The sequence below is a fragment of the Knufia obscura genome (genome assembly GCF_036327395.1).
Source record: "Knufia obscura strain CCFEE 5817 isolate CBS 148926 chromosome Unknown scaffold_1, whole genome shotgun sequence".
Classification (NCBI taxonomy): domain Eukaryota; kingdom Fungi; phylum Ascomycota; class Eurotiomycetes; order Chaetothyriales; family Trichomeriaceae; genus Knufia; species Knufia obscura.
Window position 1 is genome coordinate 3,632,799 of NW_027042687.1, and position 27,574 is coordinate 3,660,372.

The 27,574-nt window shown below is 50.7% G+C and overlaps 12 protein-coding genes and 1 non-coding gene across 13 annotated transcripts; 7 read left to right on the forward strand and 6 right to left on the reverse strand.

Annotated features, from left to right (window-relative positions):
• Window positions 1–224: 224 nt before the first annotated feature.
• Window positions 225–760, forward strand: PMZ80_001384 (uncharacterized protein; the record flags this gene model as incomplete). Its single annotated transcript, XM_064869829.1, has 2 exons — window positions 225–414; window positions 495–760. The coding sequence occupies 2 exons, from the start codon at window positions 225–227 to the stop codon at window positions 758–760; spliced, it is 456 nt and encodes a 151-aa protein (XP_064735326.1).
• Window positions 761–2,751: 1,991 nt separating this feature from the next.
• On the forward strand, window positions 2,752–2,827 carry PMZ80_001385. Its single transcript has one exon. It is a non-coding gene; the product is annotated as a tRNA-Ser (tRNA).
• Window positions 2,828–5,564: 2,737 nt separating this feature from the next.
• Window positions 5,565–6,057, reverse strand: PMZ80_001386 (uncharacterized protein; the record flags this gene model as incomplete). Its single annotated transcript, XM_064869830.1, has 2 exons — window positions 5,565–5,951; window positions 5,995–6,057. 2 exons carry the CDS (start codon window positions 6,055–6,057, stop codon window positions 5,565–5,567), a joined length of 450 nt encoding a protein of 149 aa, XP_064735327.1.
• A 967-nt stretch (window positions 6,058–7,024) lies between these two features.
• PMZ80_001387 (uncharacterized protein) lies at window positions 7,025–8,074 on the forward strand (the record flags this gene model as incomplete). Its single annotated transcript, XM_064869831.1, has 1 exon — window positions 7,025–8,074. One exon carries the CDS (start codon window positions 7,025–7,027, stop codon window positions 8,072–8,074), a length of 1,050 nt encoding a protein of 349 aa, XP_064735328.1.
• A 573-nt stretch (window positions 8,075–8,647) lies between these two features.
• On the reverse strand, window positions 8,648–10,735 carry cwf19 (Pre-mRNA-splicing factor cwf19; the record flags this gene model as incomplete). The annotated part of the gene is made up of 1 exon (XM_064869832.1): window positions 8,648–10,735. One exon carries the CDS (start codon window positions 10,733–10,735, stop codon window positions 8,648–8,650), a length of 2,088 nt encoding a protein of 695 aa, XP_064735329.1.
• A 233-nt stretch (window positions 10,736–10,968) lies between these two features.
• On the forward strand, window positions 10,969–12,138 carry PMZ80_001389 (uncharacterized protein; the record flags this gene model as incomplete). The annotated part of the gene is made up of 1 exon (XM_064869833.1): window positions 10,969–12,138. The coding sequence occupies one exon, from the start codon at window positions 10,969–10,971 to the stop codon at window positions 12,136–12,138; it is 1,170 nt and encodes a 389-aa protein (XP_064735330.1).
• A 506-nt stretch (window positions 12,139–12,644) lies between these two features.
• RPL9B (60S ribosomal protein L9B) lies at window positions 12,645–13,444 on the forward strand (the record flags this gene model as incomplete). The annotated part of the gene is made up of 3 exons (XM_064869834.1): window positions 12,645–12,738; window positions 12,861–13,131; window positions 13,216–13,444. The coding sequence occupies 3 exons, from the start codon at window positions 12,645–12,647 to the stop codon at window positions 13,442–13,444; spliced, it is 594 nt and encodes a 197-aa protein (XP_064735331.1).
• A 2,422-nt stretch (window positions 13,445–15,866) lies between these two features.
• PMZ80_001391 (uncharacterized protein) lies at window positions 15,867–16,243 on the reverse strand (the record flags this gene model as incomplete). Its single annotated transcript, XM_064869835.1, has 2 exons — window positions 15,867–16,063; window positions 16,177–16,243. 2 exons carry the CDS (start codon window positions 16,241–16,243, stop codon window positions 15,867–15,869), a joined length of 264 nt encoding a protein of 87 aa, XP_064735332.1.
• Window positions 16,244–16,523: 280 nt separating this feature from the next.
• On the reverse strand, window positions 16,524–17,720 carry PMZ80_001392 (uncharacterized protein; the record flags this gene model as incomplete). The annotated part of the gene is made up of 3 exons (XM_064869836.1): window positions 16,524–16,602; window positions 16,650–17,342; window positions 17,389–17,720. 3 exons carry the CDS (start codon window positions 17,718–17,720, stop codon window positions 16,524–16,526), a joined length of 1,104 nt encoding a protein of 367 aa, XP_064735333.1.
• A 576-nt stretch (window positions 17,721–18,296) lies between these two features.
• On the reverse strand, window positions 18,297–19,148 carry PMZ80_001393 (uncharacterized protein; the record flags this gene model as incomplete). Its single annotated transcript, XM_064869837.1, has 2 exons — window positions 18,297–18,881; window positions 19,041–19,148. The coding sequence occupies 2 exons, from the start codon at window positions 19,146–19,148 to the stop codon at window positions 18,297–18,299; spliced, it is 693 nt and encodes a 230-aa protein (XP_064735334.1).
• Window positions 19,149–20,512: 1,364 nt separating this feature from the next.
• Window positions 20,513–21,258, forward strand: PMZ80_001394 (uncharacterized protein; the record flags this gene model as incomplete). Its single annotated transcript, XM_064869838.1, has 2 exons — window positions 20,513–21,179; window positions 21,236–21,258. 2 exons carry the CDS (start codon window positions 20,513–20,515, stop codon window positions 21,256–21,258), a joined length of 690 nt encoding a protein of 229 aa, XP_064735335.1.
• A 2,244-nt stretch (window positions 21,259–23,502) lies between these two features.
• On the forward strand, window positions 23,503–25,064 carry PMZ80_001395 (uncharacterized protein; the record flags this gene model as incomplete). The annotated part of the gene is made up of 2 exons (XM_064869839.1): window positions 23,503–24,450; window positions 24,495–25,064. 2 exons carry the CDS (start codon window positions 23,503–23,505, stop codon window positions 25,062–25,064), a joined length of 1,518 nt encoding a protein of 505 aa, XP_064735336.1.
• A 703-nt stretch (window positions 25,065–25,767) lies between these two features.
• PMZ80_001396 (uncharacterized protein) lies at window positions 25,768–27,316 on the reverse strand (the record flags this gene model as incomplete). The annotated part of the gene is made up of 3 exons (XM_064869840.1): window positions 25,768–27,066; window positions 27,127–27,275; window positions 27,301–27,316. 3 exons carry the CDS (start codon window positions 27,314–27,316, stop codon window positions 25,768–25,770), a joined length of 1,464 nt encoding a protein of 487 aa, XP_064735337.1.
• Between the last annotated feature and the right edge of the window lie 258 nt (window positions 27,317–27,574).

Below are 27,574 nucleotides of genomic sequence, written 5' to 3' on the forward strand. Positions count from 1 at the left end.
TAAAGCGCTACATTTCGGCCGAAGCTGATTGGTGAGCCCCCTTTATGTACACGTCCTGCCAGCTAGGCCTTGCCCATGGTCTTGCATGGCTCAGGTTACACAAAATGAACAACGCATCAGGCATAGAGTGAACAACATATTGGATATGGGTAGGAGCCTGGCTTCACTATGTCTTGTTCATCCTCCCTCTCTTGTGTCTGCCCGCACATCTACCAGCTGCAACCATGACTACCTGCGAAGACAAAGTTGCACGATGTGAGGCATTGTTGCACCATGAATTTCAGGATAAGCTGCTCTGCCTAGAGGCTTTGCAAAGGTCCGGCCATCGCTTGCCATGGAATGGGTCACTTCTCAAGGTCCGAAAGAATGAAGAGCTGGCTATTTTAGGAGATGCAATCATGAAAGCACATCTTTGTAAGAGGTGGTATCCGACTGGCCGAAGCAAAGGTTAGCCAACCACCTTAGTATATTGCAAACTGCTGAACAGCTTCTAGGTGAATGGGATGTCGCTACAAAAGCGCTCATCACCGACAAGGCCTTATCGGAGGTCGGAGCAGGTATTGGCCTTGAGTCCTGTATCATCCTCAACGATGGGACGGTGAAGGTATTCGAAAAAGCCATGGCGAGTACCGTTGAAGCATTGATTGGTGCAGTCTTCTGTGACGCCGGTGAGACAGCATTCAAGAAGCTGCCGGAAACCTTGGGTCTCGACCACGAGTATCTACAACCAGTAAGTTTGGCTTCCCTCTTCTTCCCATAGGATATGTGTGTGCAATAAACGAAGGTCATGGTTGTACTGAGTTGTCGTCGACGTACCTTGATGAAACATGTACGGGGTCGTCTTGACCGCAACCACGCCGACGCCACTTTTCGTGGAGGAGGTGATCAAGCTACCAAACAAGTGTTGAGCAGTATTGGATACTACACAACGAGTTGAACATTTTTGTTCACGATGAATGTCGCTGTACTGCTTATGGAACTTCACGTACCAGCAGCCATCAACTTGATGCACAGCAAGGAAACATGCCAACCATAAGAGTTCCGCAAAATGCATTTCAGCTTGCAGAAACTAGAAGTTCGCTTGCTAACTGTTGTATCAGGCATAAACAGTGTGACCGACCACGAAAAGGGGATTCCGGATCAGCTCTGAGAGGTACCCTGGGTTCCTCTACGATAGCGAACCTCGGTTCTTCGAACAAGTGCTGCGAACGTCTCCATTGTCTTGATTCTGGAGGTACGTTACTTGATGGGGGAACTGAGGTTCGCCATCGCGGAGGAACCCAGAGATCCTTTTAGGACTGACCCAGAATGTCCTTTCATTCAATGGTCGTCATCCAGTATTCATATGCGCTTGAGCGAGTGCTAGAACAACTTGGATCCTCGACCGAAGTCGCAGCCTTCCATAGAGAGCACCAAGCTAGCACCAACGCGGGCGCGCATGGATAGGGGATGTGGGACGGGGAGGGAAGTCGTTGAGATCGGCGCTATGAGAATTGATTTCGAGAGAGGAAGTCGACATTTCAACAAGTCGAACTTCTTCAAGGCCTGGACGAGAAGGGACCACCGGACGGGTGCTTTCAACAAGGAGCAGAACAGAACCTGACTGTTCAACAAGTCAGCGGTTCTCAAGGAGGTTTGGGAAAAGTTACATCCAACATGCAGCAGCGATCGACCGTAGTACACTCCTTCCCATCAAGATCACAGCGATCTGAGATATGAACAAGGACTCAGTTTGAAAGTTTCGTACATTGCATTGATTGTTAGCCCGGTGAGGTTCTGGCTAAGCTGGCTCGAACCTCGGCAGTTCTGCCCTGTAGTTATGACAGCTTATGGAGTACAGCGTAGTGCGAGCTGCACTGATGGGCTGTGCCCAGAGTCTCAAAGGGCCATGAAGAGTTGGGACCAGATCCTTTTGCTGGTTGTCAGATCGAACTGACAGCCGTGCCGAACGTTGAGCCGCCCGCTTTACATCCGTCCAGCTTTTATCGGGTTACGCAATGTAGAGTGATAGTACTGCATGAGTGTTGCTATTACATAGCTTGCCGATAGATCGGATCCGTTTTTCCCTTGTAATTCAACAAGATAGACATTGACCCGCGACCAGCATCGTGATGGGATGAGCGTTCAGAGTCGCAGGTCTTCATTTCTATTTTCTCGAAAACTCAGGGGTTTTCCGGAGAAGGTTTGCCGAGGTGCTCTGCCGATATCTGCTGTTGCACTCAGCGTCGGTATGGAATCACGATGAATTGGATGGCATCTACGTATTTTGAGGATCGTAGTCTTTGCAGATGGGAGTGTGACTGTGAAAACGAAGCGTTGCTAATGATGTCGATATCAGACTTCAATATGGCTATGTGCTGCATGTGAGGAACAGAAAAGGGGGACGGCGAGCAGAGTCCTCGGAACGAAAACGAGAAGTCGGCGACGCTTCCTCAGCTTGTCCTGATCACATGCTGAACGTTTTGTGAGCCCGTATGCCAAGACTTTTCGTCCCTCGCACAAAACCTTCACTGTCCGCCCTAGACACTGACAGCAGCCAGATGACTTTAAAAGGCGGTTCCGGCACCAGAACTCGTGCTCGTAGCATCCAGTACGTTTGCCAAAGTTCACATGTTTGCTCTGAAGACACAGCAGAGCGTTGATCCATGTGGGATTCATAATTTCTGCTGAGCAAATTTTTGCCACAAATCACCACAGACACTGTATGTTACAACACCTTCACTGGTGTATAACACACGCTAATATGTCCTAGATGGCCGAGTGGTTAAGGCGTGTGACTAGAAATCACATGGGTTCGCCCGCACAGGTTCAAGTCCTGTTGGTGTCGAAATGCATTTTTTCAAGTTTCCTGAACCTGGGCTCATTTTTGCAATTTGACCGAGCAAGACCGCTTTTCGCCCGTCGGATGACTGCAGTCCGAGCGCATCCAGCTTAGTTTTGATCGAATCCGAGCTCGATGTGAGCTTTTGTGTGGGTCAGGGTTGCAAGGGTGGCTGGGGGCCAGAGGGCGTACCACGCTATTCCACTTCGGGATGATCCACGATCGTGCTCGGAGCTTGCTGTATCAAACGTTTGACTCAAAGCTGTTGCTTGATCGCATTGTCCTTTCTGTAGAGGTTCATGCACCTAAGGGGAGAGGTTCTTGCGCTTCGCCGTGGATCGAGCTTTCCAATATCAGCCCACAGTCGAAATTGTCCCACCGTCACCGGTCATTGCGGTCAATAAATGAAACTCGCACTGTCATGGTCGAGCAGTCGAAGGCGGTCAGTCTGAAGATGTATTTCGAAGCTTGTAAATGGTTGCGGCTCTTTGCGTCGGCATACAGTCTTGAACTTGAAGAGCCGGCCATGGCTGCAACCGTACTGAGAGTTTCTGGGCCACTGACGGTGAGTCTGACATTGTGGCTTCGACTGTTAATCCCAGACATATCTGAGAGAAACTGACTTGCTAGCAAGAGTTGCTATGTTGGCTTGTGGTGGCCAACCTTTGCAAGTCTCCATTCTTGACCAGACCTGTCAGCGGTAGACTCACCTTCCACATAAGTGACCACAGGGTAGGTCAAGGTTGGAAAAGCGCACTGCTAATATATGATGTCGACAAGTTCTCACTCCAGTGATTGGGGTCGACGTGCTCAAACGGCTGTTGACCGGAACCACACAGCACACCATGCTATGCATGAGTACGGCTGTGATACTTCACGCTTCCAGTGCTCCACGGAAGCGTAAATATGCACGAGCACCACAAGGTATGGGTGCTCAATGCTGAGAGCATTTGTGGGATCTTCGAAAATCGGCGAGGATGTATGCTGCCCCTTAGCTTTTGGGACAGCCGACAGCTGGACAGGACACGAGGTTGGCAACGTCAGAGGCAATTGCTGGGTGTGGGTAGATACTACTGCCAGTATTGCTGATTTCGAGAATATGGATGAACAAGTTTTCAACACGCGACGCGTGTGACTGAGATCAATCTAAAGACGCGGAAACCTCACTTTGAGCACATCATGTGCTTACAGACTACGAACTATTACACCACGACCATCAATGTACCAACCACGATGTTGCTAGCGATTTTGATCAATATTTACACAGCTATGCCAATGGACCAAATTGTTCGACAACCAAATGCTGTCCTAGCTGCTGTCCACATGTAGATGTTGTGCCAAGCACGAGCAATCAAGTCCTTAGAGAGATCATCCTTTATGGTCAGATTGAACTTCCGGACATCAATAGGCCTGCTCGATATATCCCCCGATCGAGTCTTTTCGACGGTACATTCTCTTCTCTGCCAATCAATCCAAGCAACAGGATGATCAGACACTTGCGATTGAGGACTCATGGTCTACGGCTCACGGGTTAGCACGAAGCATTTATGATAGGGGACATGCGAACATCCACGTGGGATTGTGAATCGCCATGCCTCCGCACGCAACAAATATTCACTCAGTTCGAAAGCTTTGCCAAAAGTGTGGTTAATCGCATGATTTCCGTGACCAGCACCCATCAGTAGTACGACCATGGCTAACCAGTTGGTTTCACCGCGTCATGTCAGATTCAGTTCATACCCCTTTGTTCAGACCGCTTCCACCTCTGCCACTTCCGCTCCATGATCAGTATAGCAACAATCGCTTCTGGTACTTTAGATGTCGTGTTCCCCACGCTACTAAGCATCTTCCACCCACTGGCTCTGCACCACCCGACCCATTCTGATGCGCTCCGTTTATAGTTGCGTTCGCCGAAGCGAGGCGTTCTGCAGCCGACGTTCCTGTACCTGAGGGACACCGCGAGTGGTAGTCATAAGAAAAGCTGTGGCCGAACTGTAGTTCGAGGATATAGATATCTGGTGTAAATGTGCTTTGGCCTTTCCAGTAGTCGTACGTCATTGCCAGCATGCTGCTTGGCGAAGGAGGCTCGTTTGCCATATGTTCAGGTGATCTACGACTATCTGGGTGCTGAATGGCTCAGTGAAGCGGTGGCAGTGTTCGTTCGAAAGCTAGGTCTTTTGGTATTGGTCCACAGCTGATTTGTGCTGCAATAGTTCCGCCAGCGGAAGTTGTTATGCCGTAGATGAGTTGTGCCGAGAGGTGTGAAAAGCAAGTCCATCTTTGCTTCTTTATGGGCGCTCGTGGTGGTAATCTTCACTGTCGACATGAGACCACGCAGAAACGATCACGAAACATCTTCCTGTGTCCATTTCCAAGGAAGAATACTCAGCTCGAGACCGGGCAATGAAAGAGCTTTCTGGTGGCTTCAGGAACGGCAGGAGCGTCGAGGCCACTGCGCCCGCCCTCGGAAGCTCGATTGAGCTCGTGGAGGCTGAAACATATCAGCGCATCTGCAAATTGCGTTCCCAGCTAGTCATTGTCTCGTCATCCACAGATCGACCGTTGTCACAATCTGCCAGATTGGATGATTCGGAATTCGTGAAGGTGCGTAGAAAATCAACAGCCCGTGCTCTTGGTCTGTCTGAGTTGTCCTTTGGCAGCGCTCATTGTCTGAGTAGCCTCGCAACAACAGCGAGGCTGTGCCCGTCTGGGACATATCCTCGGCCATCCTACCCATCAGGACTCATTCAGCGGGCTTCTCCTGTCTCTTGAACTTGTCCCAAGCAGCCCCAACCTTCTTGTGGTCCTCGAGCCCAAACTCGACTGGTGTCCTCGGCACACCCTGCTCTTCATTTGGCAGCTGTCCAGAAGGATTTGCTTTGTTGGCACCAGTATGATCCGACTCCTTCTTCTGCTCAGGACGAGAATCTCGGAAGAGCTCATAGTTTCTGGTGCCCTCGATCTGCTCAAGCACACCGTGCCGTCGCAAACTTTCTTTTCTCATATCGACCTGCCCGCCATCTGCTTCTCGATGTAGCTGAGCATTGCGTTTCGCAGCTCGTATCGAGCTGACCGAATATGCGTAGAGGATGACCGCCATGCACGCTGCTGCTATAGGTGCTGTTGCTTTCTGTTCTAGTTAGACATCGCCGCGCAGATTCGTCGGTACTCACTCGTGGATTGAAAGCACCACCCGCATGTCGCGGCACTTTGGACGGTGAATTCTTGGCAGACATGATGGGCACTGGGTGTTCACCTCAAGACCTCGATGGTTGTGCTTCTGAGTGGGTCTGAAGTCAAGCTGGAATATCTACTTGATGTCGGCCGTCCAGGCAAGGGCGATCATTGGCTGACATTTAGCTGCACCTGCATATTTTAGCGGCAGATCAGACCACCTGGCTGCCGCACCCCACTGAAAGCTTGTTTCATCTGTTTTTCAACTCTCCGAGAAGGCTCACCCTTTCCATAAATCTGCTCAGATGGCCATGATCTGGTACCACCACTGTCTCTCATAGCATGAGAACATGCTCAGTCTTGTCGTCGAAAGTGCATATGATATCAAACATGGTGCTGGTAGCCTTCCCTCGTAAGGAAGATCCGCGTGCTGTTCTCTCACAGCGTGACGAACTGTCTCCTTTGTCGAAGACTCTCAACCTAGCTGAGATTCTGTCATATTGCCCTACAAATGAAGCCACCCACGCCTCTGTCTTTCAGTGGACTTAATCCGGGAGCTCTCACTGAGCATGGCCATCACGGACACCCGCTGATTGTGAGTGTTTTGAGGAAATCTCAATGCTAAAGCTGCTTGCGTCCTCATAATGTGAGAAATGCAGGTCCTCACCGTCGACGCCTGGGTCGTGACTATGGGCTTGATATCTATTGCTGCGGGCCTCTTGTTGGTAGCATTCTCTACAGGTCCTCAGCACTAGAGACACCGAACAAGTACTGGCTACCCCAACCATGAGCAGAGGCAAGATACCCTGCGAGGACCTGTCAAATGCTGAGAGTATATAGAGTGCCCTCCTCTTTCCATATTCCCATGATTTTATGATCTTCATTCATACAGCACTGAACAGTATAGCTACTCTGGTGTACAGGAGTCCTTTCTACCTCTTGCTGCACAATACACTTGCTGGATACCTTTCGTTTTAAACCTCTCCGCCAACCACAAACTTTCAGTTCTTCCTTACCCAACCTTCCAATATGCCTCAAGATTTCCTCGAGAAATACTGGGCTTGCAGCTCACCAGAGCTGAGTCTGATCCGACCCGTGGTGCTGAAGGCCCGGCACCTGATCCAGATGAATGAATATGACAGTGAATGTCACATCTGCTACGAGCAGCTCAACAAAGACGCTGTCCAGTTCCGGTGCTGCGGCGCACTGTTCCACCGAAAGTGCATCAAGTCTCATGCCGAGACGCTATGTGAGAACTGGGACGTCGACGAGCTCCAGTTCTGTTGCCTCCACTGCAGAAGGATGCTGAACGCTCATCCAGAGGATATACTACTTCACATTGGTGACACATACCAGATCGCGAAGATACGTGTCAGTGTACACCCTTTGATCGAGCAGTGTATCGACCAGCTCAGCAGAGTGAACCTCAAAGCTCGTCTAGCATACCTGGAGTTCCTCGACAGGTTCAGCGGCACAGGACGGCCGCATAGTGGCAATCTCAGGTACACAATGTGTGCCAACACGGCCATCAGAAAGTGCAAAGATGATGGCGAGAAGGAGGTCATGGAGAGACTGATCGAGGAGAGGGCGGAGTACCAGGCTCCTCTTCTAGAATACTGGCTGGAGTGGTTAAAATATCCTACTGATCTTCGTTTCTGGCATGAATGGCACAACGTACCGACTCGGTACGGTAACGGCCCCGACCGCTTCGAGCCAGAGATACCGGATCGAATGCTGATTGTTCAGCCTGAGGCTACAGCCGAGCCAAAAGTGAGCGATATCGAAGAAATATGTGAGACTCCAATGGGACAGAATTCAGCAGCAACTGCACTGGCGAACAACCACGATCATCCTACACTGCTTGCCAGGGCTGCCAGTGGTGCATTGGCATTGCTCGACCCGACCGCCGAAGTCGAGCATCCTGTGCCAACACCACGAAGCAAGCCTAATCCCTTTGCCCACTTCGATAGCCGGATCCAACAAGTCATAGCTCAGTTGAGGGCACGGGCCGAGCAGCAACCGAATCAAACACGCGGCACGTTTCCTATGATCTTTGTAGCGGACAACGTCCAGTCTTAAGCAGAGAAGGTCGCCATTCAACAATCTACTGTACGGCTTGCTGATGCTCACCCAATAGCCTGCCACAGACAGCATCTGAATTGCACGACCACACAATGGCGTCCACCCGAGGAATTCGAGGTAGTGCCTCACTCATCCTTTACGATATCCTGTACAGATACTACACATACACAGCATAGCAGTCGACTAGCTAGTCACTGCACGATGATACGAACAAAAGACACCAAGAGCGTCTTACGAGCACACGATGAGATACCCTGTACAAATACCAGATCATGACTTGATATCCGGCCAGCGTACGTTCGGCGGAAATGTAAACCAACATAGCAATGATAATAAGAGATGGATCACGAGCATTTTAAATTACTTCCGAAGCTTGACAGCAGAACAAAGGAGCAAGCAAAATTAACTTTTACAAGTGCAGAAAACACCATGAGTGTGTAATCGGGTGGAGGGCTACTTCTTCTTTCCCGCCAAATCATGCCTGGCATGGCTGGATACTGTTATCGATTCAATGAGCAGAGGCTTGATCTTTTCATTCACAGTCCTCAATCATCGCGCCTCTCCATATTCCTATTGCTGCCCCTCAACCAGCACCCTCGTCCAATCAAACTTATTCCACCTCTTTCTAAATCCTTCGACCCTCTCCTTGTCACCGCCACGGTGCCACCTCCCTTGCTTTCTGATAGTCTCTCCTTCCAACCCCAACATCCCCCCCACAACTTCCCTCGCAAACAAATCCCCCCTAGGCCACCGTTCCCCCTCCTCAACAACATGTCCCATCCCCCCATCAATCCCAAACCAAACATGCACATACGGCATCTCCTTCGCCAGACTTCTCCTGAACGCCCCCCTCCCGCCCCCGCCCCCCAGCGTATCAATAACCTTCCGATGCTGACTCCATTCCCTCTCCTGACTCAGAAACGCCTCGCGCCAAAACGCACTCGCCGTCTCACCCACGCTCTGCGGCAGTGGAACCGCCACGATACCCGCATGCCCCTTCCGCGCTGGAAACGCGGCATTCTCGTAGAAGAGGACGTCACGGTCTCGTGAATGGTAGGAGCGGGTGAGACATTTCATGAAGTTCCGGATTTCTTCCCATTCGTCGTCGTCGCAGTGGAGGGTGTTGGTGTGGTGTTGGATTGGGACGATCATTGCGGAGTACGGCGCGAGTTCTGGGCGAGTTGGGAGGGTGAGGTAGACTCTTGTCCCGAGACTGACGATCGGTGCGGTGGGTAATTGATCTGCTGCGTTCGCCGCGTCTTCGTGATGACAGAGCGGACAGTTCTCCAGGATAGTATTCAGTTTCTGGTACTCATTTATCGTCATGTTGCGCAGGTTCGCATCGGATTTATGCACGCGTTTGGAGAGTTTCGTGGCGTTCTCGTCCAGGTAGTCGAGACTATTGTCGAATTTTGAGTCCTTTGCGATGCGCTCTGCGTAGCGTTGCGATTCACCGCCGGATTGGGTCTTTGTGCGGCGTTCTTCGGCGATCATGTCTTCGATTGTCATGTCTTCGTTCGCTTCGACGTTTCCGCGCTCTTGACCGCGGCGGTTGGTGATGGGTTTTACTTCGTTGCGGGGGGCGGAGGAGAGCATGCGGTTGTCCATTGCGGAGAGGTGGATTATGGTTGGGTCTGAGGATGTGCTGCCTGCTATGGCTGCTTCGTATTGAGCTCGGAGTTCGTTGACTTTTGGGTCCTTCCGGAGCTCGGCTTTCATGAGTTGGGCTTTTAGCTTGTTGATTGTGGTTTGGTCGAATTTTGGTTGGGAGGGGGCCGTCGGGTCTGGTGCTGAGACGTTTTCGAGGATGTTGTCGAATTCGTCGTCGCTGGGTGGATCTAGTTTCTGCTTGTGGGTTGATCTGATGCCGGAGTCGAGCTTTCGTTCTTGGAAGAGGTCGCCGCTGGGTTTCTCTTTGCCGACATAATCTTTGCCGTACGTGTCTCGTCTGTCAAGCTCGATTTCTTCTTCTCGGGCGTCGTCGTATTTCCTTAGGCTGCCGTAGCGCTCCATGGCTACCTCTTCGACTGGTCGGCCACTCTCCTCTGCTTGCCTGTAGACTGCCTTGAGTCTGGTCATACGCCATGATGACCCTCGATCACCAAATGTGTAGTCACCCTCATGTTGCGCTTCCTCGTCCTCTAGCTCATCTAGCTCCCTGCCGTTCTGTAGGTCTTTGAGGTGGTGGTTGAGCTCTTTCTCGTGCAGTTTCATCTCGAATTCTTGACCCAAGGTGCCCTGTTTCGGTGGAGAAGCCTCCTTGCGCTTCCTCTGGACATGTTCAACATCGAACGCGGATGGTGCCTCCATCCACGAGTCACGCTTCACGTCCGTCAGATCTGGTCTCGCAGTGGAGGATTCCTGCAGTGCCTGGTCGGCCGTAGAGGAACGCTGCCCGTGGTGCTTATGAGAGCCTCGCTCTTCTCTGTCTTCCCTATAATCACTATCGTGTCTGCGACGCTTTGATCTGTGTTCGTCCTTGTCATGATCGCGATCCTTGTGTGATCTATGGTGGTGATGGTGGTGCTTTTTCCGATCGTCTCGGTGTCGGTGGGAGTGCTTGTCGTGCCTGTCGCTGTGCCTTTCTTTCTTGTCACGTTCTCCTTTTTCGGCTGCTAATTGCTTCTCGAAGTCGTCGAGGCCGTCTTCCCAAGGCATCTTTGTCCTCACAAATTATGCTGTTATTTCTCATGAGTCGAGGGGGACTTGTGCTGGAGACTTTTTCGAGAAGTTGCGTCACTTTTGGCAGGCGCGTTCGACCCCGACCGCGACTTTTCCACGTGGGGGCCCTCCCGAGCCTCCCTCGATATCGAACATCTTCCTTCTTCTGCACACGCACCACATTTGTCGCACCGCTTATTCAGTCCTGGTCATAGAGAATTCTGAGCAACATGGCACAACAACCAGTGGCAGTGGTCTGCGTAGGCATGGCCGGCAGTGGCAAAACAACCTTCATGCAGCGCATTAACAACTACCTACACATAAACAAGAAGAAGCCATATGTCCTAAACCTCGACCCAGCAGTTCTAAACGTACCATTCGAAGCGAACATTGATATCAGGGACAGCATAAATTACAAAGAAGTAATGAAGCAATACAACCTTGGACCCAACGGTGGCATCCTCACGTCTCTGAACCTCTTTGCTACAAAGATAGACCAGATAATAGGCCTGCTTGAGAAGAGAGCACAGCCGGATCCCTCATCGAAAGCAGTACCTCCTCAGCACTTTCTGGTAGATACACCGGGCCAGATTGAGGTCTTTGTATGGTCAGCGTCGGGCAGTATCCTCCTGGAGTCGCTGGCGTCGTCCTTTCCTACGGTGATCGCTTATATCATCGATACACCACGGACACATTCATGCTCAACGTTCATGTCAAACATGCTCTACGCCTGTTCGATACTTTACAAGACGAAATTGCCCATGATCTTGGTGTTCAACAAGACAGATGTGCAGGACGCGGACTTTGCGAAAGATTGGATGACTGATTTCGAGAAGTTCCAAGAAGCGCTGCAGGAAGAGGAGAGCAAGGGTGTATTTGGTGGAGAAGGGCATGGTGGCGGAAGTGGGTACATGTCGAGTCTGCTGAACAGTATGAGTTTAATGCTTGAGGAGTTCTACTCACATTTGGAGATGGTTGGAGTGTCGAGTATGACTGGCGAGGGCATCGACGAATTCTTTGATGCTGTAGAGAGAAAGGCGGACGAGTTCAACAGAGACTATAAGCCCGAACTAGAGAGAAGGATAAAGGAGAGGCAGCAGGAAAAGGAAGGGAAGAAGCACGAGGACTTGGCAAAGGTCATGGAGGATATGAAGGTTGGTGAGAAGCCGAAACCGAAGCACAAGGAGCAAGTCGGTCAGCGTCAAGATGACGATGAAGATGAAGAGGACGAGGAGGATGCCAGAGAAGCCGACGAATACGCTGATGTGAGGCCAGATGACGATGAAGCACTACAGCGCCGTTATGCTGAGGAGCTGAGGCGGCAAGGACTGCAGACCAACGAAAGTGACCGGAGTTTCGCAAGATATGTGGCCCAGAGCGGACCGAGTGCACCGCGGTGATGATTGGGTAGAATTGATGAGACCATGACATTAGAATTGAGATACCCAATACAGCGTTGGTTGCTTGTATTCATTGTTTTGCTGCCAGATATGATTGGCAAGATGCTATGACCCTATTGTGCTAAGATTTGCCGTCTTGCAGCATCCGGCAAGGGATGGGCTGCTTACACTCTGCCAGCGAGCTTGCCTGCACAACCTTGCCTACACCTCTCCAAAGTAGTCATATGTTTCTAGTGGGCATCCCAGTGCCATGAGTGATGCAACGTTAGCCACCACCGATCGAGCAGCGAAATTCAGGCAGAAGGCAAGTTTTGTGCCTGAACCAGGTCATAACCCGAGCAAGCCAGGCAGCCAGTCCTTGGCGGTCGGTCACCAATGAGAACGCTCCAAAATTTATGCTTGGCGCACAAGTCGATTCTAACCGCAGACGCATCGACTTCAAGATCAACTTGCGACGACATTATTGAGCAGCCTCCTCCCACGACAACCCGCCACCGCTGCTCACAATGAAGTACATCTTTTCCGAAGAGACGGTTGTTGTACCGGAGAATGTCAAGGTTCACATCCGGTCAAGAATTGTCACAGTCGAGGGTCCAAGAGGTACGAATTCCACGGAATGACTCGAGAAGCACGAATAGCAACCACAGATTGGATATACGCCTACCGCAGAGACAAAGTCGTAGCAAAAAGAAGGGAATCATGCTGACAAGATCCTCGCGCAGGCAAACTCACAAAAGATCTTTCCCACATCGCAGTAACATTCGCCCTGCCCGAAGAAAAGAACAAGGACGGTCTACAGACAATCCGAATTGAAATCCACCACGGCTCCCGAAAGAATGTCGCTACCCTCCGAACCGTCAAGTCCATCGTCGACAACCTGATCACCGGTGTGACGAAGGGCTACAAGTACAAGATGCGATACGTCTACGCTCACTTTCCCATCAACGTCAACATTGAGAAGGGCGACGATGGTCAGCAGATGGTTGAGATTAGGTAGGCGCACCCGTTTCCAATCGGCACAACCGGTTCTCAGAGAGCAAGAGATATTGTAAGAATTAGTACTGACACCCAGCGTAGAAACTTCTTGGGCGAGAAACTAGTCCGACACGTCAAGATGGCACCAGGCGTCACAGTCGAGCCGTCGAAGGGTGTGAAGGATCAGATCGAACTTACCGGCGAATCCCTCGAAAACGTCTCACAATCCGCAGCCGACATCCAGCAAATCTGCAGAGTAAGGAACAAGGATATCCGAAAGTTCTTGGACGGTTTGTACGTTAGTGAGCGGGGGCACATTGCCGAAGAATAGATGCGAGGCGATATGACGGGTGAAGAAGAAGGATGTCATTGTGCGATTGGATCGATATGTGCTTGCAGAGGTCTTGACATGCATCAGAGACAACAATGAAAGCACTGTTGACTGGCAGGTGGCCGCTCCTGCCATTGGAGAAAGCATGACTGGGCCGAAAGAATCCAAAACGTGCATTGGCAGGAGCGCCTTGCAGCTGCTCCTGTCGAAGAGCATGTCTTCAAGGCATGTCCGGCAACCATGCAAAACTACCCATGATACAAGCACGAATTACAGATACCAATTTCTCATTTCAGTCTCTTCTTTCGAGGCTTGGATTTCTTACATGCAGCACACGAGAGGGAATGAGCTCGGTGGACATCCATTTCGCGACCACTATCTACCCTTTTGCCATGCCATTATTCAAGAAGCGCACGACAAATTACTATTACAAGCTGCACACGTTTCCTACTGACATTGCACAGACAAAGGGATCCCCTCAAGCATGCTGCTCTTGTGGAAGATGACAGTTCCTCGTACCAGTCAATTAGGCACTACGAAGCATGGGCGTGGAATGTACGACTGCCGAGACGAGGGACCAAGTCCGTTCTTGCTCCCACCGACCGAACAAAGAAGTCACCTTCCGCTCCTCCTCATCACCATATCCAAACAATGTAGCCGCCCATTATCCCCTCTCTTTGTCCCAAAATACCTTCCGCAAGGCGCAACAAAGCCAGCATGGCCCGTGCTCGACCGCACCGCACATATACCAACCATGCATTTCGCACTAACCTAGCTTATTCCTTCCGAGGCCAGGAAATAGCACAAGAAAAGCGTACAGGTACGCTCGAACACGACGAGACCGACTCTACACATAACCTGTAGCTGGACTACACAGATCCCACCAAGATGTTCATTGAAGTCGTTGTGGTCGTTTACTGCGTCTCCGCAGTTGTACTGGCCATTGAGGCTTAGTCCGGCTTGAGCGCAGAAGGAAAGGTACGTACCAATGCTTTCGAGATAGAGCACTGTATTCTCTAGTACTCTATGGAACATAAATGCCATACAAACTTCCTCAACTACATTACTTTGCTTTGCACTCCTTCCTTTCTACCATCCCTCATGCCTCTTCCTTCCGAGAACCCGATGCTATACTGCGTTGCATCTTCAATATCAGTCACAAAGTATCCGTCCGCTCTTGATTGCCCTGGACCCCCTAGGCCAATAGTGTTCTGTGAACCGTCGGTCCGACTTCACACTAACCTTCAGCATCGAAATGCCTGATTGAGCAGATCAATACAGGCAGACCCTTTCTTCCTACGTCAAGGTTAAATAACATGCCATGCCAATTCTCTGCTAGATTCTTTTCACCCACGGATGGATCTTATTGTGGTCGCTGAGCCTCTCGCACAGCGCGGGTAGCATTTAGTCTGGGCACTTCAAATTATTTTATTCTACTAGATCAACTTCCAGCTAAGGCATTCACTATTCGGTGCTCGACAGGTGTAAAAAACGTGAGTGTATACTGGTCATGCAAATAGTCGATAACTTGAATGAAGTTATCGAATAGGAAAACGCAGAGCACAATCACTGACCTCGCTGCAAACTCGCCGACGAAACCGCCGTCAAACTCGCCGAAGGACCGAATAATATTAGTAGAACTTAGCAGAAGACATATCGCCGTGAGCGTGAACACCAGCGTATACCTGTACTGGGCAGGCACACGAGCCACACAATAACCTGAAGAGGAAATTCAGATCATAAGCAGCGACCGAGGTGCGAAGTCGCCGAAATAGACAGTGCCAAACCCGCCGACGTGGTAAGACCAACTCGCCGAACCGTTGAATAAAAATACATGAGCAATGCGATGTAGCAAGGGACATGTCGCCGTGGCTGGTGGAAGGGATGTGTTACTGTGTTACACAGGCAATGCACGATATCCTGAACAGGAAACGTGGACCATGATCAAGGACCGAGATGCGAACTCGCCGACTGAATGTGCTCAAAGTCGCCGCCAGATTCGATCGTAAAGTATGGTACAAGTGGTGCATTTGGAGGAATGTCGCCGCATGCGAAGGAGAATTGAAGACTTGGAGTATGCAGTGTCAATTTAAGTCTCAGCTGATAAAAATGTGCAGGTTGAGCCGACACTCCTCTCGCAAAGCGATATCGAGTCTCTATCTGCCATGCCTTGTCCATGCGTCTCGGCAGATTGATCGTGATGACTCGTGCTGGCTTTCTGGAAGTTCGACTGCTCCAGCGATACGTGATGGCATCACTGAGTGACTCGAAACACCAATATCTGATGCTCAAAACCCAGCATTCGTAGACATCCTTCATCGCTTAACCTGAGCATAAGCCTGTCCCCTCTGAGTCCACGACCTCACCATATCAAGATTCCCACACTGCATTTGAGCGCATTCCTCATTGATCGACCACAACATCACTTCTGATTCCCCTGGTTGATAGTGCTACTCCCCATCTCACCCGCCGGAGCACCAACATTTCCCGCCTCACCAGGCTGATTCGTGCCGTTGTCAACACCGACTGTGCCAGCATATGAGTCGCCTGCTACTGGGGCTTCACCTGGCTTCTTGGCTTCTGTGTGGCCTGGGGCATTGTCGGCGCCTGTGCCGTGGGCTGCGATGAGTTAGTATCCGGCTAGATGCGGGCATTACTATGGCATATTGCAGCGGAAGGAGCTGGTGGCCAAGGGAGATGGGGAAGAGTATAGTATGATGGGATGGACTGACTTTGTGCTTGTTGCTTCTCGAACTTGGCGCTGGCTGCTTGGCCGCCTGGGGTCTTGGAGTGAGGCATGTTGGATTGCTGGATTTTTGAACTTTAGGTTGTCGTCTGCTGCGCTGGAAATGAGATGCTTGCTGTATGAGGATCAATTCGAGCTATACGTTCTCTTGGGACAAAAGCTTTGTGTGAGTACAGTGGATGAGAAAGTCTCGTGATGTCATACTGCTATGGGGTATGCATGAGATCATGACTGGGTCCTTACTGAAAATTATTTCGAAGAACGAGAACTTTGAGGCTGTTGCGGCAGGAACGAGTCGTTGAAAGGACTGTGACCTCGATTCATGTTATCTATCTAGTAGTACTGAGCATAGGTCGAGTTCCCATTCAGCACATCCAGGAACGTCCTCGCGATGATTCGATCTGTCTGCTCACTAACATATCGTCAGTTTTTGCCCTCAGTGAGTCAGGGAATGCTTACCTCGGGTGCAATTCATCATACCACATAAAGCTATCTGAACTCGTACCATTGTACATAAGCGTGCACTCGCTCTGATCAGGCGTGCAGTGGTGTTCAAAGCCAGTCACATTCGCAGGCTGAGTGCCATTCAAATATGCAGTTGGGTTGTCATAGATATCAGAAAGTAGCTGCCATACATCGAACACGGCCAGGTTTGCACCCGGATATCGCTTCGCAACCAATGCTTCGTACAGCGACTTGTACTTGAAAATGGCATTTGTCGAAGTCACGTATTCGTGCATCTTCTCAGCAATCACGGTGTGGTTCTCCGGCTTTGGATCCCAGTACTGGTTGTCGCCCACACCCATCAGTGTGTCGTTCGCATATAGTGGTGCGAGGTTGAGGGGTGCGTTGTTGAACAGGACAAAGAACCGACCTCCGGCTGCGTAGAGTTCGTCGAAGACACGATAGATGCATTCGACGTAGTCTGGGAGGGTGTAGCCGCGGATTTGCGCATCGGTCAGGAAGAGCCCAACTCCGAGATCGTTCGTGCCGATCCAGATGCTGTAAACTGCATTAGATGCGGAAAGAGCTGTTGAAAAGTAGGTCTGATCGGTTCCGTTTCGGTTGGTACCACGATCCGCGAGAAAGGCTGGCACTTCGTATTCGAGGACAGCTGGGAAGAGGAAGCCGGAGCCCTCGGTCGAGAGGTTTCTACACCAGTTAGCTACAACCCGCTATGCATTGTGCTCCACTTTACCTCGGCGTGATATTGTTGGAGCAGACAGCGCCAGAGACAGCATAGTCGTAAAGCTCGACTCTATTGCCCGTGTACTCAACCGCGAATCTGGGCCATGTTCTGCCACCAGAAGCTGTGTTCAAACCTTCTGGGAAATAGGTGCCAGCTGGTGGGAGTGTGAAATTGTTCTGGATGATGGAGCTTAGATGATTTTCATCCGTGTAGCTGTCCCCGAAAGTCACCAGTGAGTCGAAGTTTCCCACGTTCCATACTGGGTTCTGTTGCTTCTCTGGAAGAGCGACTGACAAGGCTGATGCGGCTAAGGAGACGGTCAGAAGAACATGGGTCAGCATGTTGTCAGTAAGCACCGAACACGGAGTCCAAGGCTGAGCAGACACCTTAAGTTCGACTGTTGAGCTACTGGTTGGAAAGTCGATCAAAGTGCCTACACTGCTTCAACAACGCCATGTGCCAGTCAAATTGCCAACACGAAAGCAGAAGCTCAACCAAGCCTATATAGCTTCATGAGCTTGTTCGTGTTAGTGTCATAGAGCTCGGGTGGAATCCAAGCTAGGCACTTGTGCCAGATCTCCGGATCGAAAGTCATCTACCGAACAGTAAACAAGATCGGACAAGCACACAGCTTCTGAGGTCCAGTGCCTGGTCAAAGAAGGCAGGTCTGTAGGAATTTAGCCTGAAAGGTCGGACAAAGTGAACGATGTCTTCCCCGCACAAGGTTGTGCGACCTCGTGCTGGCAGCATGCAAGCATGAAAAGGATAATGTGCTCTGGACACTCTAGGCGTTGCCGGAAACTGGACTGGAAGCTTTGAGGATCAAGGGAGACAGAACTTGAAACGAGCCGGGAACTTGATTGTGGTTCTTTCAAATCAACTCCATAACGTGTATGGGCGTCCTAGGTACCAAAATTTCAAGTAGCTGCTTCCGCCATCTTTCGTGCCTGCTCAGGTGTGATGCGGTGGCCTGTGCGATCAAAGTGTTTCGATGCCGCTTTCTCCCATTTCTTCTTCTCGTCTAATGCGCTCTGAAGTGGCTGGGAGGGCTCCTTCTTCTCTTCGGCGGCAGCTGCGTCTGGTTTCGTCTCCTCGCCCTCCGTCTTCTGTTCTGCTTGCTTGTTCTTCTTTTTCTTGTCTTTTTTGCCCTGCTTTTGACCTTGGGTGCCTTCCCCGTCCTTGCCTTGGTTTTGCTTCTTGCCCTGCTTTTCTTCTGACTTTGGCTCGTTCTTGGAGGGGTCAATCAGCTTCCAACGAGCTTTCAAGTCCTCTTGTGTTCTGCCCATCTCCTCCACAGCCTTTGCCCACGTGAATTTGGGACCGCTCTTGAGTTCTTTGAGCTTCGCATCCTCTTCTTCTGTGAATGTTGGCTCATCTTGTTTCGCTTCGTCGGCCTTTGCTGCATCTCCGGCGGGTTTCTCGTCAGCGTTTTCATTGGCTGTAGCTTCTACGGCTGCTTCAGGTTTGACTCCTGGTGTGTGGAAAGTGTTGCAGCAATTGCACTGTCGAATATCAGCATTCTTGCATTAATACGATCACTTTATTAGGGCTCTCTGGCAAAGCTGGGGTGCACCCCAGTTTCCTAAGCGTGAGGAACGTCTTGTTGCTTTTGGCATTGGATCTCTGCATTGACGCATGGAGACCTTCACGCAGTCACCTACCCTATGTGGACGCGGTTTCGGAGGTGGTGCGCCCTTGAAAGCATCCCATATAGACAGCTTGATAGGTTTGGGCTTGCCATCCTTCGTGGCCATAAGCGTGACCGACATCTCGCAGGACGGACCGCAATGTATGTGGTAGTGTGCGAATACTAATTCAACGATGGAGGGAATGACTCGCAGAAGTGCGATGTTCAGATATGCGCAGGCGGAAATAGGGCTGTGTCGACGCCAGGCACCCTTTTGAAGAATGAAAGTGACATTATCAACATCGGGTTATTGTAGGTTTTTAGGATTTTCCCTCGATGGTTCCGCGAAGAGCTCAGGACCCTGAATACCTGAGGACCAGGTGAGGGTAACATGTGTTCGATTGTGAATGATTATGTTCGAGCAGATGATAATTTGATCGATGGTCCGCCTTGTGTCATGAAATGGACGGTCCGAGACCGATGGATGCTTAGTCCGATTGACGGGAATTTGATTAACATGCTTGCGTCGATGCGTCGACGAGATCGATTTCACGATGGCAGGGAGGGAGAGCACGCCAATCACGTGATAGCGTGAGCAGATTAGCGCTTCGGCTTCGTCCTCACAATTCGAGCATCAGCACTCCATCTTCAGGCCATAACAATTTTTTGAAAACACCCGGACTTGAACACTTCAGCCCTCGCGTCTCTGACGGGCATTATGCGACTGCGGCACATTCGATGCTTCGCAAGAATATTCTTTCTTTGTGTGTGAGCACAAATCTGCTACGCGGAAGAGCTGAGGTCGTGTGTCCGACCTGATCTGCCTTTCCCCCTTCCTTCCTGTGTCTCTCACACTGCGAAATTCGTTGTCGTGCTTCTTCTTCGAGACACGAGAGCATTCCATTCCCCCACCAGCTCAATCCATACTGTACTTCTGTGGAGAGTTCACAGATGCAAGATCACGGAGATTAATGCCAGAAGTCGACATGACTTTCGCAAAGGTGTTCTTCCGGAGGGGACCGATTGGCTAACGATGCCAAGAGTCGAGGCTCAGAAATGAAACATCCTGGATTGTGGACGACATACTTCGATAGCTTCTGCTTGTCGCCTTGCAAACTCAGGTACCGCTTTTGAGGCTCCGATCTTGAATAACAACATGCTCACCTTGCACGAATGGCAGGTATTGCTTGCCGCCTCTTCTACACCACATGCTCTTACGCAAATGTCGTGCTCGCGCAACGTGGCTTTTGACTCTGCTGCTATGAGGCAAGCTTGAGCTTTACATGCAAAACATTGGTGGGGCTTCCCCAGAATTCTCGTGATGGCTGAAATGATACTACCATTGCATCTCAGTAGTTGAGGGCTGGGCTGATGGCGCTTTGTGCGGCTGAAAGTCAAAACCATTCGTATATAGCCAGCTCGTGTTGAGCAAATAGGTACTGCCCTCTATCGTTTCTCAACATCCCTGCAGTCACTCTGTCAAAGTCCTGCTACTTTGTGCTCACCATGCACGTCCACTCATTCCTGCCCCTGTTGGGCTTCTCTCTCGTTCATTTGGGAACGGCATCCCACGGAGCCTACCATCCACACCAGAAGCGTGACCTGCAGGTCAGCAACAGTCTACCCGAAGCATGGAGCTCCTCGGGCTGCTACACCGATAGCGTCTCGGATCGCGCTTTGAGTCGCGACGGCTATGCAGCCGACGATATGACGGAAGGCAAATGTATCGGATATTGCGACCAGAAGGGCTATTCCTTCGCGGGCGTGGAATACGGCACGGAATGCTATTGTGGATATCAGGTTGCATCGACATCTTCTCAGACTGCAGACAGCGATTGCAGCTTCCCCTGCGGCGGTGCAAACGGTGAGGCTTGTGGGGGCTCAGACCGAATCAACATCTTCACCAACGGTGTAGCAGGACCCGTCGAGAACCCAGGTATCGACGGTTGGACCTCCTTGGGATGCTATACCGACTCTCAATCTGCGCGGATTCTTTCTACCTATGAGCCCGTCAGCGACGGCATCGTCTTTGTGCGAGGCTGTACGGAGATCTGCCAGCAAAATGGATTCTCCTATGCTGGGGTTGAATATGGTCAAGAATGCTACTGCGGCAACGAAATTCTGGCCACTGGTATGCCAGCAGCACCAGAAAGCTGCGATATGCCACGTACAGGTAAGCGGCCTTCTCGGTCTATCACTATCCAGATCTTGTACTGACTGAAGCTATAGGCGACCGCACCGAGAAGAGTTGAAGATGGAGACTCTCATACCTCCGTTCGTTGTGTGATATTGTTTCCTTTGTTCAGTGATAGTAGTAGGCAAATATACTGTTTAGCCTATATTATAATAGCTTAGTTACCTAGCTATGAGAAATGATCATCACATTTCACTATCTCTTTCTGAGGTCTAACTAGAAGTGTGGAGGCTCCAACAGAATCGATCTCCACCACATGTAAGAGGGCTATAGATAGGCTGTCATCGACAGCGGGCCACGAGAAGAGTATTGGGGCAGTAAGGGAGATACAGCTGATCGACGATTCATACTTATTGGGGGCTGGATCTCTAGCATCCACTGTCATGGTTAAGGAGAAGTGCGCTCAGTCTGTGCTCTACCGTTGTTCAACGATTCTGCCTTCACTCGAAGCTGTTGTATTAATGATTGTCTATACAGTATCGACTTTGCATTCGTATGCAGAGGCCTGCCCATGAAAAACACCACGTATTCCTAAGATGTTTATATGTGCTGAATATTGTATGGCCGGCTGCCGATCATGCCAAGACAGATTCGAACATTTGTGGCCTAGCTCAATTTTGAGCTCAACTCCAGGAAAGTACTGCTTCAAGCTCTTTCCATGTCTGTGTTCAGCGTGAAACTCGGCGAGGATCTAGAGATGCTGTCCGAGGCTTCGGATTCGAGCCCCAGACGACTCACGATCGGCTCCGAAATGATGTACGATCAAACAAGGACCACGTCGTAGTCCTTTGTGCTTGTAACAAATGTCTCAACTCAAAACCTCTTCTCTAGCGTTTGATATCTTCCATCCAGCCAGCAATACGACATAGCTAGAACTTATCCTCCGATACAGACTTGACTTGTGGCTCGAAGTAACCGGGATCTGTGCACAGTCGTTACGTCCGCGAATGATTCAGGGGAGCTGTATTGAGAAGAATGCCGTGCTGGAGCTGAAACTCATCCTCACATCCTTGCATGAAGCGAGCGATGCAATGAAAAGAGAAGCCGATCCTGAAGGATACTGGCATAAAGAGCATAGCTCTCGGTAACTGTCTGTCAGTATTCAAAATTGCCAAAGCGCAAACAACAAAAATCAGATAAGGAACAAAGCACGCTTTACCATGTGGCAAAGGACACGCTTGAACCCCAACAGGCCACCGCCGATTGCCAATGAGGGGATACTGCAGTTCAATACCTGCAACTCGACCAACTATGTACAATCGGTCAGCGCTTCTGCTGGGAAGCAATGCCCTTCGTGGTTGGTACGACGAGCGCAAATGGCAACTTATAGCTCGAGTCGTACGCCCTGCACACCAAAGCTGGTTGGCCGCCGAGGATGTACAGGATGAATAGTGCAACCCACATGGAGCGAAGGTATCGCCCGAACCCCCAACAGGAAACCGTCAACCGCCAATGATGGAATACTGCAGATTAAGGGAGCCTGCAACGCTGCCACCTATGTACGGCCGATCAGCTCTTTTGCTGGGCAGCGATACCTCCGCGCTTTGCAGGACGAGCATCGCACGTAGCGCATGCGTCGAGTCTTGCGGCAAAGGGATGTTTGTGTAAAGGTGGGAGAGGTTAGTGGTTTCGAACGTATGCCATTGTCCAGGCGGCATCCGTTTTGGTCGTCTTTCGGTCGCCTCGCTGGTTATCTTCATATCGCGTCGCAGGTCTCGAGCTTGGTCGAAGTCGCACATGGTGTCTCTGCAGCTTTCGGGTATTTCGCATCGATTCGCAATAATGTGCCTGGCATGTCATTGTCAGTGGCCATTGTTCGCTGAGTAGTGGGTGTCCTAGCAACAAGATCGTCTGGCGACGTTCCTGTCGTCCGACTAGCTGCGCTTGGCTTACGATGTCGCATTCTTCCATCATGGTCGTTACCAAGAGTGTGGCATGGGTAATACATACCATCGAATTGAGTTTTGGCAAGATCTGATAGAGAACAGGTGAGATCCGAAGGAACAGTAGGAGAGAGAAGAAAAGATCTCAACCTTGCGTGCACGCGAGCAAGAAATACTTTGCTGTGGCGTTGACACGTGGGACGTCACGGTGTGTTTGCTCGAGGTGAAGCTCAGTGACTGTCACTTCGGCAGTCACTCTGCTGCACGATTCAAGACCCCGACTCTGGACCGCACGTCACTACCTATGGCTCATTCCATTTGTCGACCTTCGTCAATCTACATGTCAAGACTTGCTTCCAAAACTTCTGAAAAGAACAATGACCACGAAAAGCAATCAGACCACAACCTCATTGACGAAAATGGCGACCCAACCCCTCGATCACGCAGTCAGCTCAGACCCAAACACGAAAGCAAAATGTCCGCTCGCTTTACTCGACATCATTGCCGCAGGTGAACGTATATTGAGCGCGAACTTCGTGCAAGTCACGCACTGCCAAACCTTCTTCGACATCCTAGCTACACTACACGAGAGACTCGGCGTAGAGTTTCCACAAGGTCAACATACGCTATCTGCCTGTGCTCTCGCTGTTATCTACCAGAAAATCGCTGAGGACGGCGTCCCTGAAGACTGTACTCGCCAAGCTGAGAATGATCGTGAGCTCAGCCAGCTATGGAAGACCGTCTCGTCCGAAGGTCCACAATTTGAGACTATGGGACTTCACGAAATGTCTTTCGCCTATTCAAACCTGCCAAAGATCAAGTTTGAGATTCTGCGACCAGGGTTCATCAACTTCAAGCCAACCACAACGCGAACAGTTGCTTCCAGAACGTTCTTAAACAACCTTCAGAAGTGCCTGGCTCAGAGAAACCGCGATTCCCCACTGCCACTCAACGTGCTTCACGGGATTGCTGCGAGTTGTGTCAGTGAGCTCATAGACGACCTGCGAGAGCGAAAGCGTGTAGGAGATCTGCTCGAAGACAAGGTCAAGAAACAGATGGAGAATCACGTCGAGGCTCAAAAGCTCATGGACCGTAGCATTCAATCTCACGCTGACAATGTAGAGTACTGGAAAAAGCGAGCCTACGAAGCTGAAAGCGATGCGATCCAGTCATTGTTGCGGCGTCCTGAATGTGAGCCTTGGCAGAAGCTTCTTGATGAGGTACATGAGCAGCGTGAGCAAGAGAAGGATCTTTTCAAGAAGACAGAGCAAGTACATCAAAAAGAGCTCAGAAACCTTGGTCAGCAGCACTCGGAGTTGCAAGACCTTGCCAACGGCTTCGTGTCCACATCGAAAGGAGTCGAAACTGTGACGAAGACCTCGAGCGGTCATAACACGGCCGAACGGTGCAGGACGGATCTCACGAAGACAAAACAACCGGCGACAATGGTTTCAAGCTCATACCCGATCAAGACGAACGCAAGCACAACATCAGTCGCAAACAAAACCCCCCCAAACAACTTGTTCTCAGCTCGACCGAAGCGGAAATGCAGGCCGCGCGCGAAAAAGCAAAGGCGGCACTTCAGGCAGAACAGAAGCGCAAGCAAGCTACCACACAACCAATTCAGAACAAGCCTGACAGCAACACCGATAACAACGCCGATCATGCCAACGACCTACACAAAGAACCTGACGCCACTGCTGGCCAGACTGATTCACAAGTCAAACTACAAAAGGCAAAAGCAGCCGCTCAGGCGAGTCTGAAGCGTGACCGAGACGGAATAGAGGATTCGTTCAAGGCCACTTCACACAACGAGCAGAACTCTCCAGATTCTAGCAATATCTCGTCGAAGCCAGATGTCAAAGCAGAGTCGACCGACGATGAATCTGGATCGAAACGCAAGCGGGACAATCCAGATGACGTGGATGAGTCCATGGCCAAGACACAGAAGCTGAATGGAGGAGATGGGAACACGGCTTGATCTCATCGTGTGCCACTTCATTGTTGGAGTTCAGACCGTCCAGAGGTGGATTGTGAAAATGGGATCAGTATAAGGCGTGAAGACACCAACGGTCACTGGTGTAGCCGTTAAATGATATACCCATTCTCTTCGACGGCTGGGCGACCTTGGTCACAACATCTGATGGTCCTTGTACTCAGATATCAGGCGAGGCTGAAGTGTCTCACGCGGTTCCTCTATTGGTCTTGTGTTTCAGGTGTCTGACAGTAGCTGCTGGATACTGTCAGGTGACAACGAAGCACCGGATGGCATGCTATGATTGCTTGCTTGTTGATTGCTAACTGTTATCAAGCTGGTGGAAGAAATACCTACTGTAGCTGAATCTGAGCTGGTTCCTATTTGAATTTGCATCCCGTTCCATTTCCCCGTGCCAAAACGTCTCCCGTGTGAATATGCTCTGCGCTTAGATATGGGTGCTAGCCGGGCCCATTAAGTCTGGCTTGATGATTCTGGTGATTGCTTGAATTCCTTGATGACACGAATTAGCACTTCACCATTGGCAGTCGTGCAAAGATAGACAGATCACTTCAGCTCTCGGTTAGAGCTCCTAAGAGTAAGAATTTGCGAACTCAGAAGTTCATAGACCTCACATAAATCATACTGAACATCATAAATTCTATAGGTTTTTATGTTACGTTTTACCCATCAGTATTGTACACTCCCCCTACACCAACATCACACCAACTCCAAGCCATACACCAACGCATATCGAGAAGCCAACCTTCCAGTATCCAACCACGTTTTGACCCGCGGCATTAGCGTTTGATTCAGGACCATCTGCGCTGCCGGTATTGCTCGCGCCCGCAGCACTTCCCGTTACCGGGGCGGAACCACTGGCAGAGCCGCTCACGGTGGCGCTTGAACTTCCAGTACCGCTGCCCGACGGGGCGGCGGTTGTGCTTGAAGAAGCGCTGGATGATGAGACACTGCCGTCTGTACCAGGCATCCCAAACCCAATCTGCTTGTTATCGTAGTCGAAGACCGCGTAGACGTTCTTCAGGAATACATCACCGAGAATCCACTGCGACTCGCCAAACGCCTGATGTCCGATAATCGTGCTTCCACATGTTGAACTCGAGGTGCTGGCTGGGGTTCCAATGTAGTCCTTCGGCGAGATGGAATATAGCTCGCCGTTGATGCGGACTTCGAGCTTGACGTTCGTGTTACATGGCATTGTGAAGCCTTCACCTGATGCCGCGGAACCAGGAATCTGAGCGTGGAGTGCTTCTGCGTCGGATGGTGGCATAAGGATGAATGTTGTGCCTGTGTCGATTATTGCGGTGCGGTCTTTGAAGTTGAGGGGTTGGCCGTTAACGAGCATGTCTTCTACCGGGATCTCCCAGGCGTCGTCGTTTGAGGTCTTGGTGTAGGAGAGGGTGCTGCCGAATTTGTCTGTGTCGATGCCGCCGAAGACGATTTCGCCGTCTTTTGTGCCGTCTTCGGCGCGGTGGATGTGCACGCCTATCTGGCTTGATGAGATGAGTCCGTTTTGGCTGAGGACGTCCATGATCGTTGGGGTGCCTAGTTGGTCGGAAGTGCGGCGGCCGAGACCGAGAATGCCGTCCATGGGGTAGTTGTTGAAGTCATCTGAGGCATTCATGGCTAGACCGAAGCCCATTGATACGCTGAAGTTGGCGAAGGCGAGCGTGTCTGTTGCAACGATGCCGGAGACCTCACCGGTGCCATATGCTAGTTCCCATGGCTCAGTTGTTGTCTTGAGGGTTGTGCTATCTTCTTTGCCGAATGTATTGTGGATGCCGCATGTTTTGGACGTGCAGTCGCTACTAAAGACCCATGTGTTTGCGCTGCCGGTGTCTATCAGCATGTACATCTCTTGTGCTTTGCTGCCGAAGTTCATGGTGGAGAAGTAGGAGTAATCGGAGCCATCTTGGTTGATGGCTAGGCTGTTGGGCCCGAAGGATGCTGGGTTGGAGCTTTGGACAGAAAATTGGTTGTCGCGTTTCTAGCGGAAGTTAGTACTGATGTTACACAAAGCTATTGTGGTCAGCCGACGGGTACGTACTTGCTTCGGAACTTTGTGGATGTCGAGCTTCACCACACCTTCTGCTGAGGAGGGTGCGACTGTGTTCGGCCGTTGAACTGGGTAGAACCTTTTCTCGTTGCCATTGTTCGATGGGGATGAGTCTCGATGCTGTTGGATAGGATAAAAGGCTGAAACGTAGCTAGACAAGGATACCAGAAGTAGCAGCCATGTTTGCAGCTGATGCATAATACAGCCTGAAACCGAGCGGAGATCGAGGACTTTGACAAATCGACACAGGCAATTGTCGTGCTTGAATTATTCTATGTATAAGAAGACCAGCTTCTCTGCTTGAGCAAACGATCGATGAAGCGGCAGGCAATTCGCAAACGTGGTAGATTTCGTATGTTGCTCGGTGAACGTGGTCGGACGTGCTGCGGACGTGCTGAACGACGAAAAGAATGAGGTGCAGGATACTCAACGAAGAGAT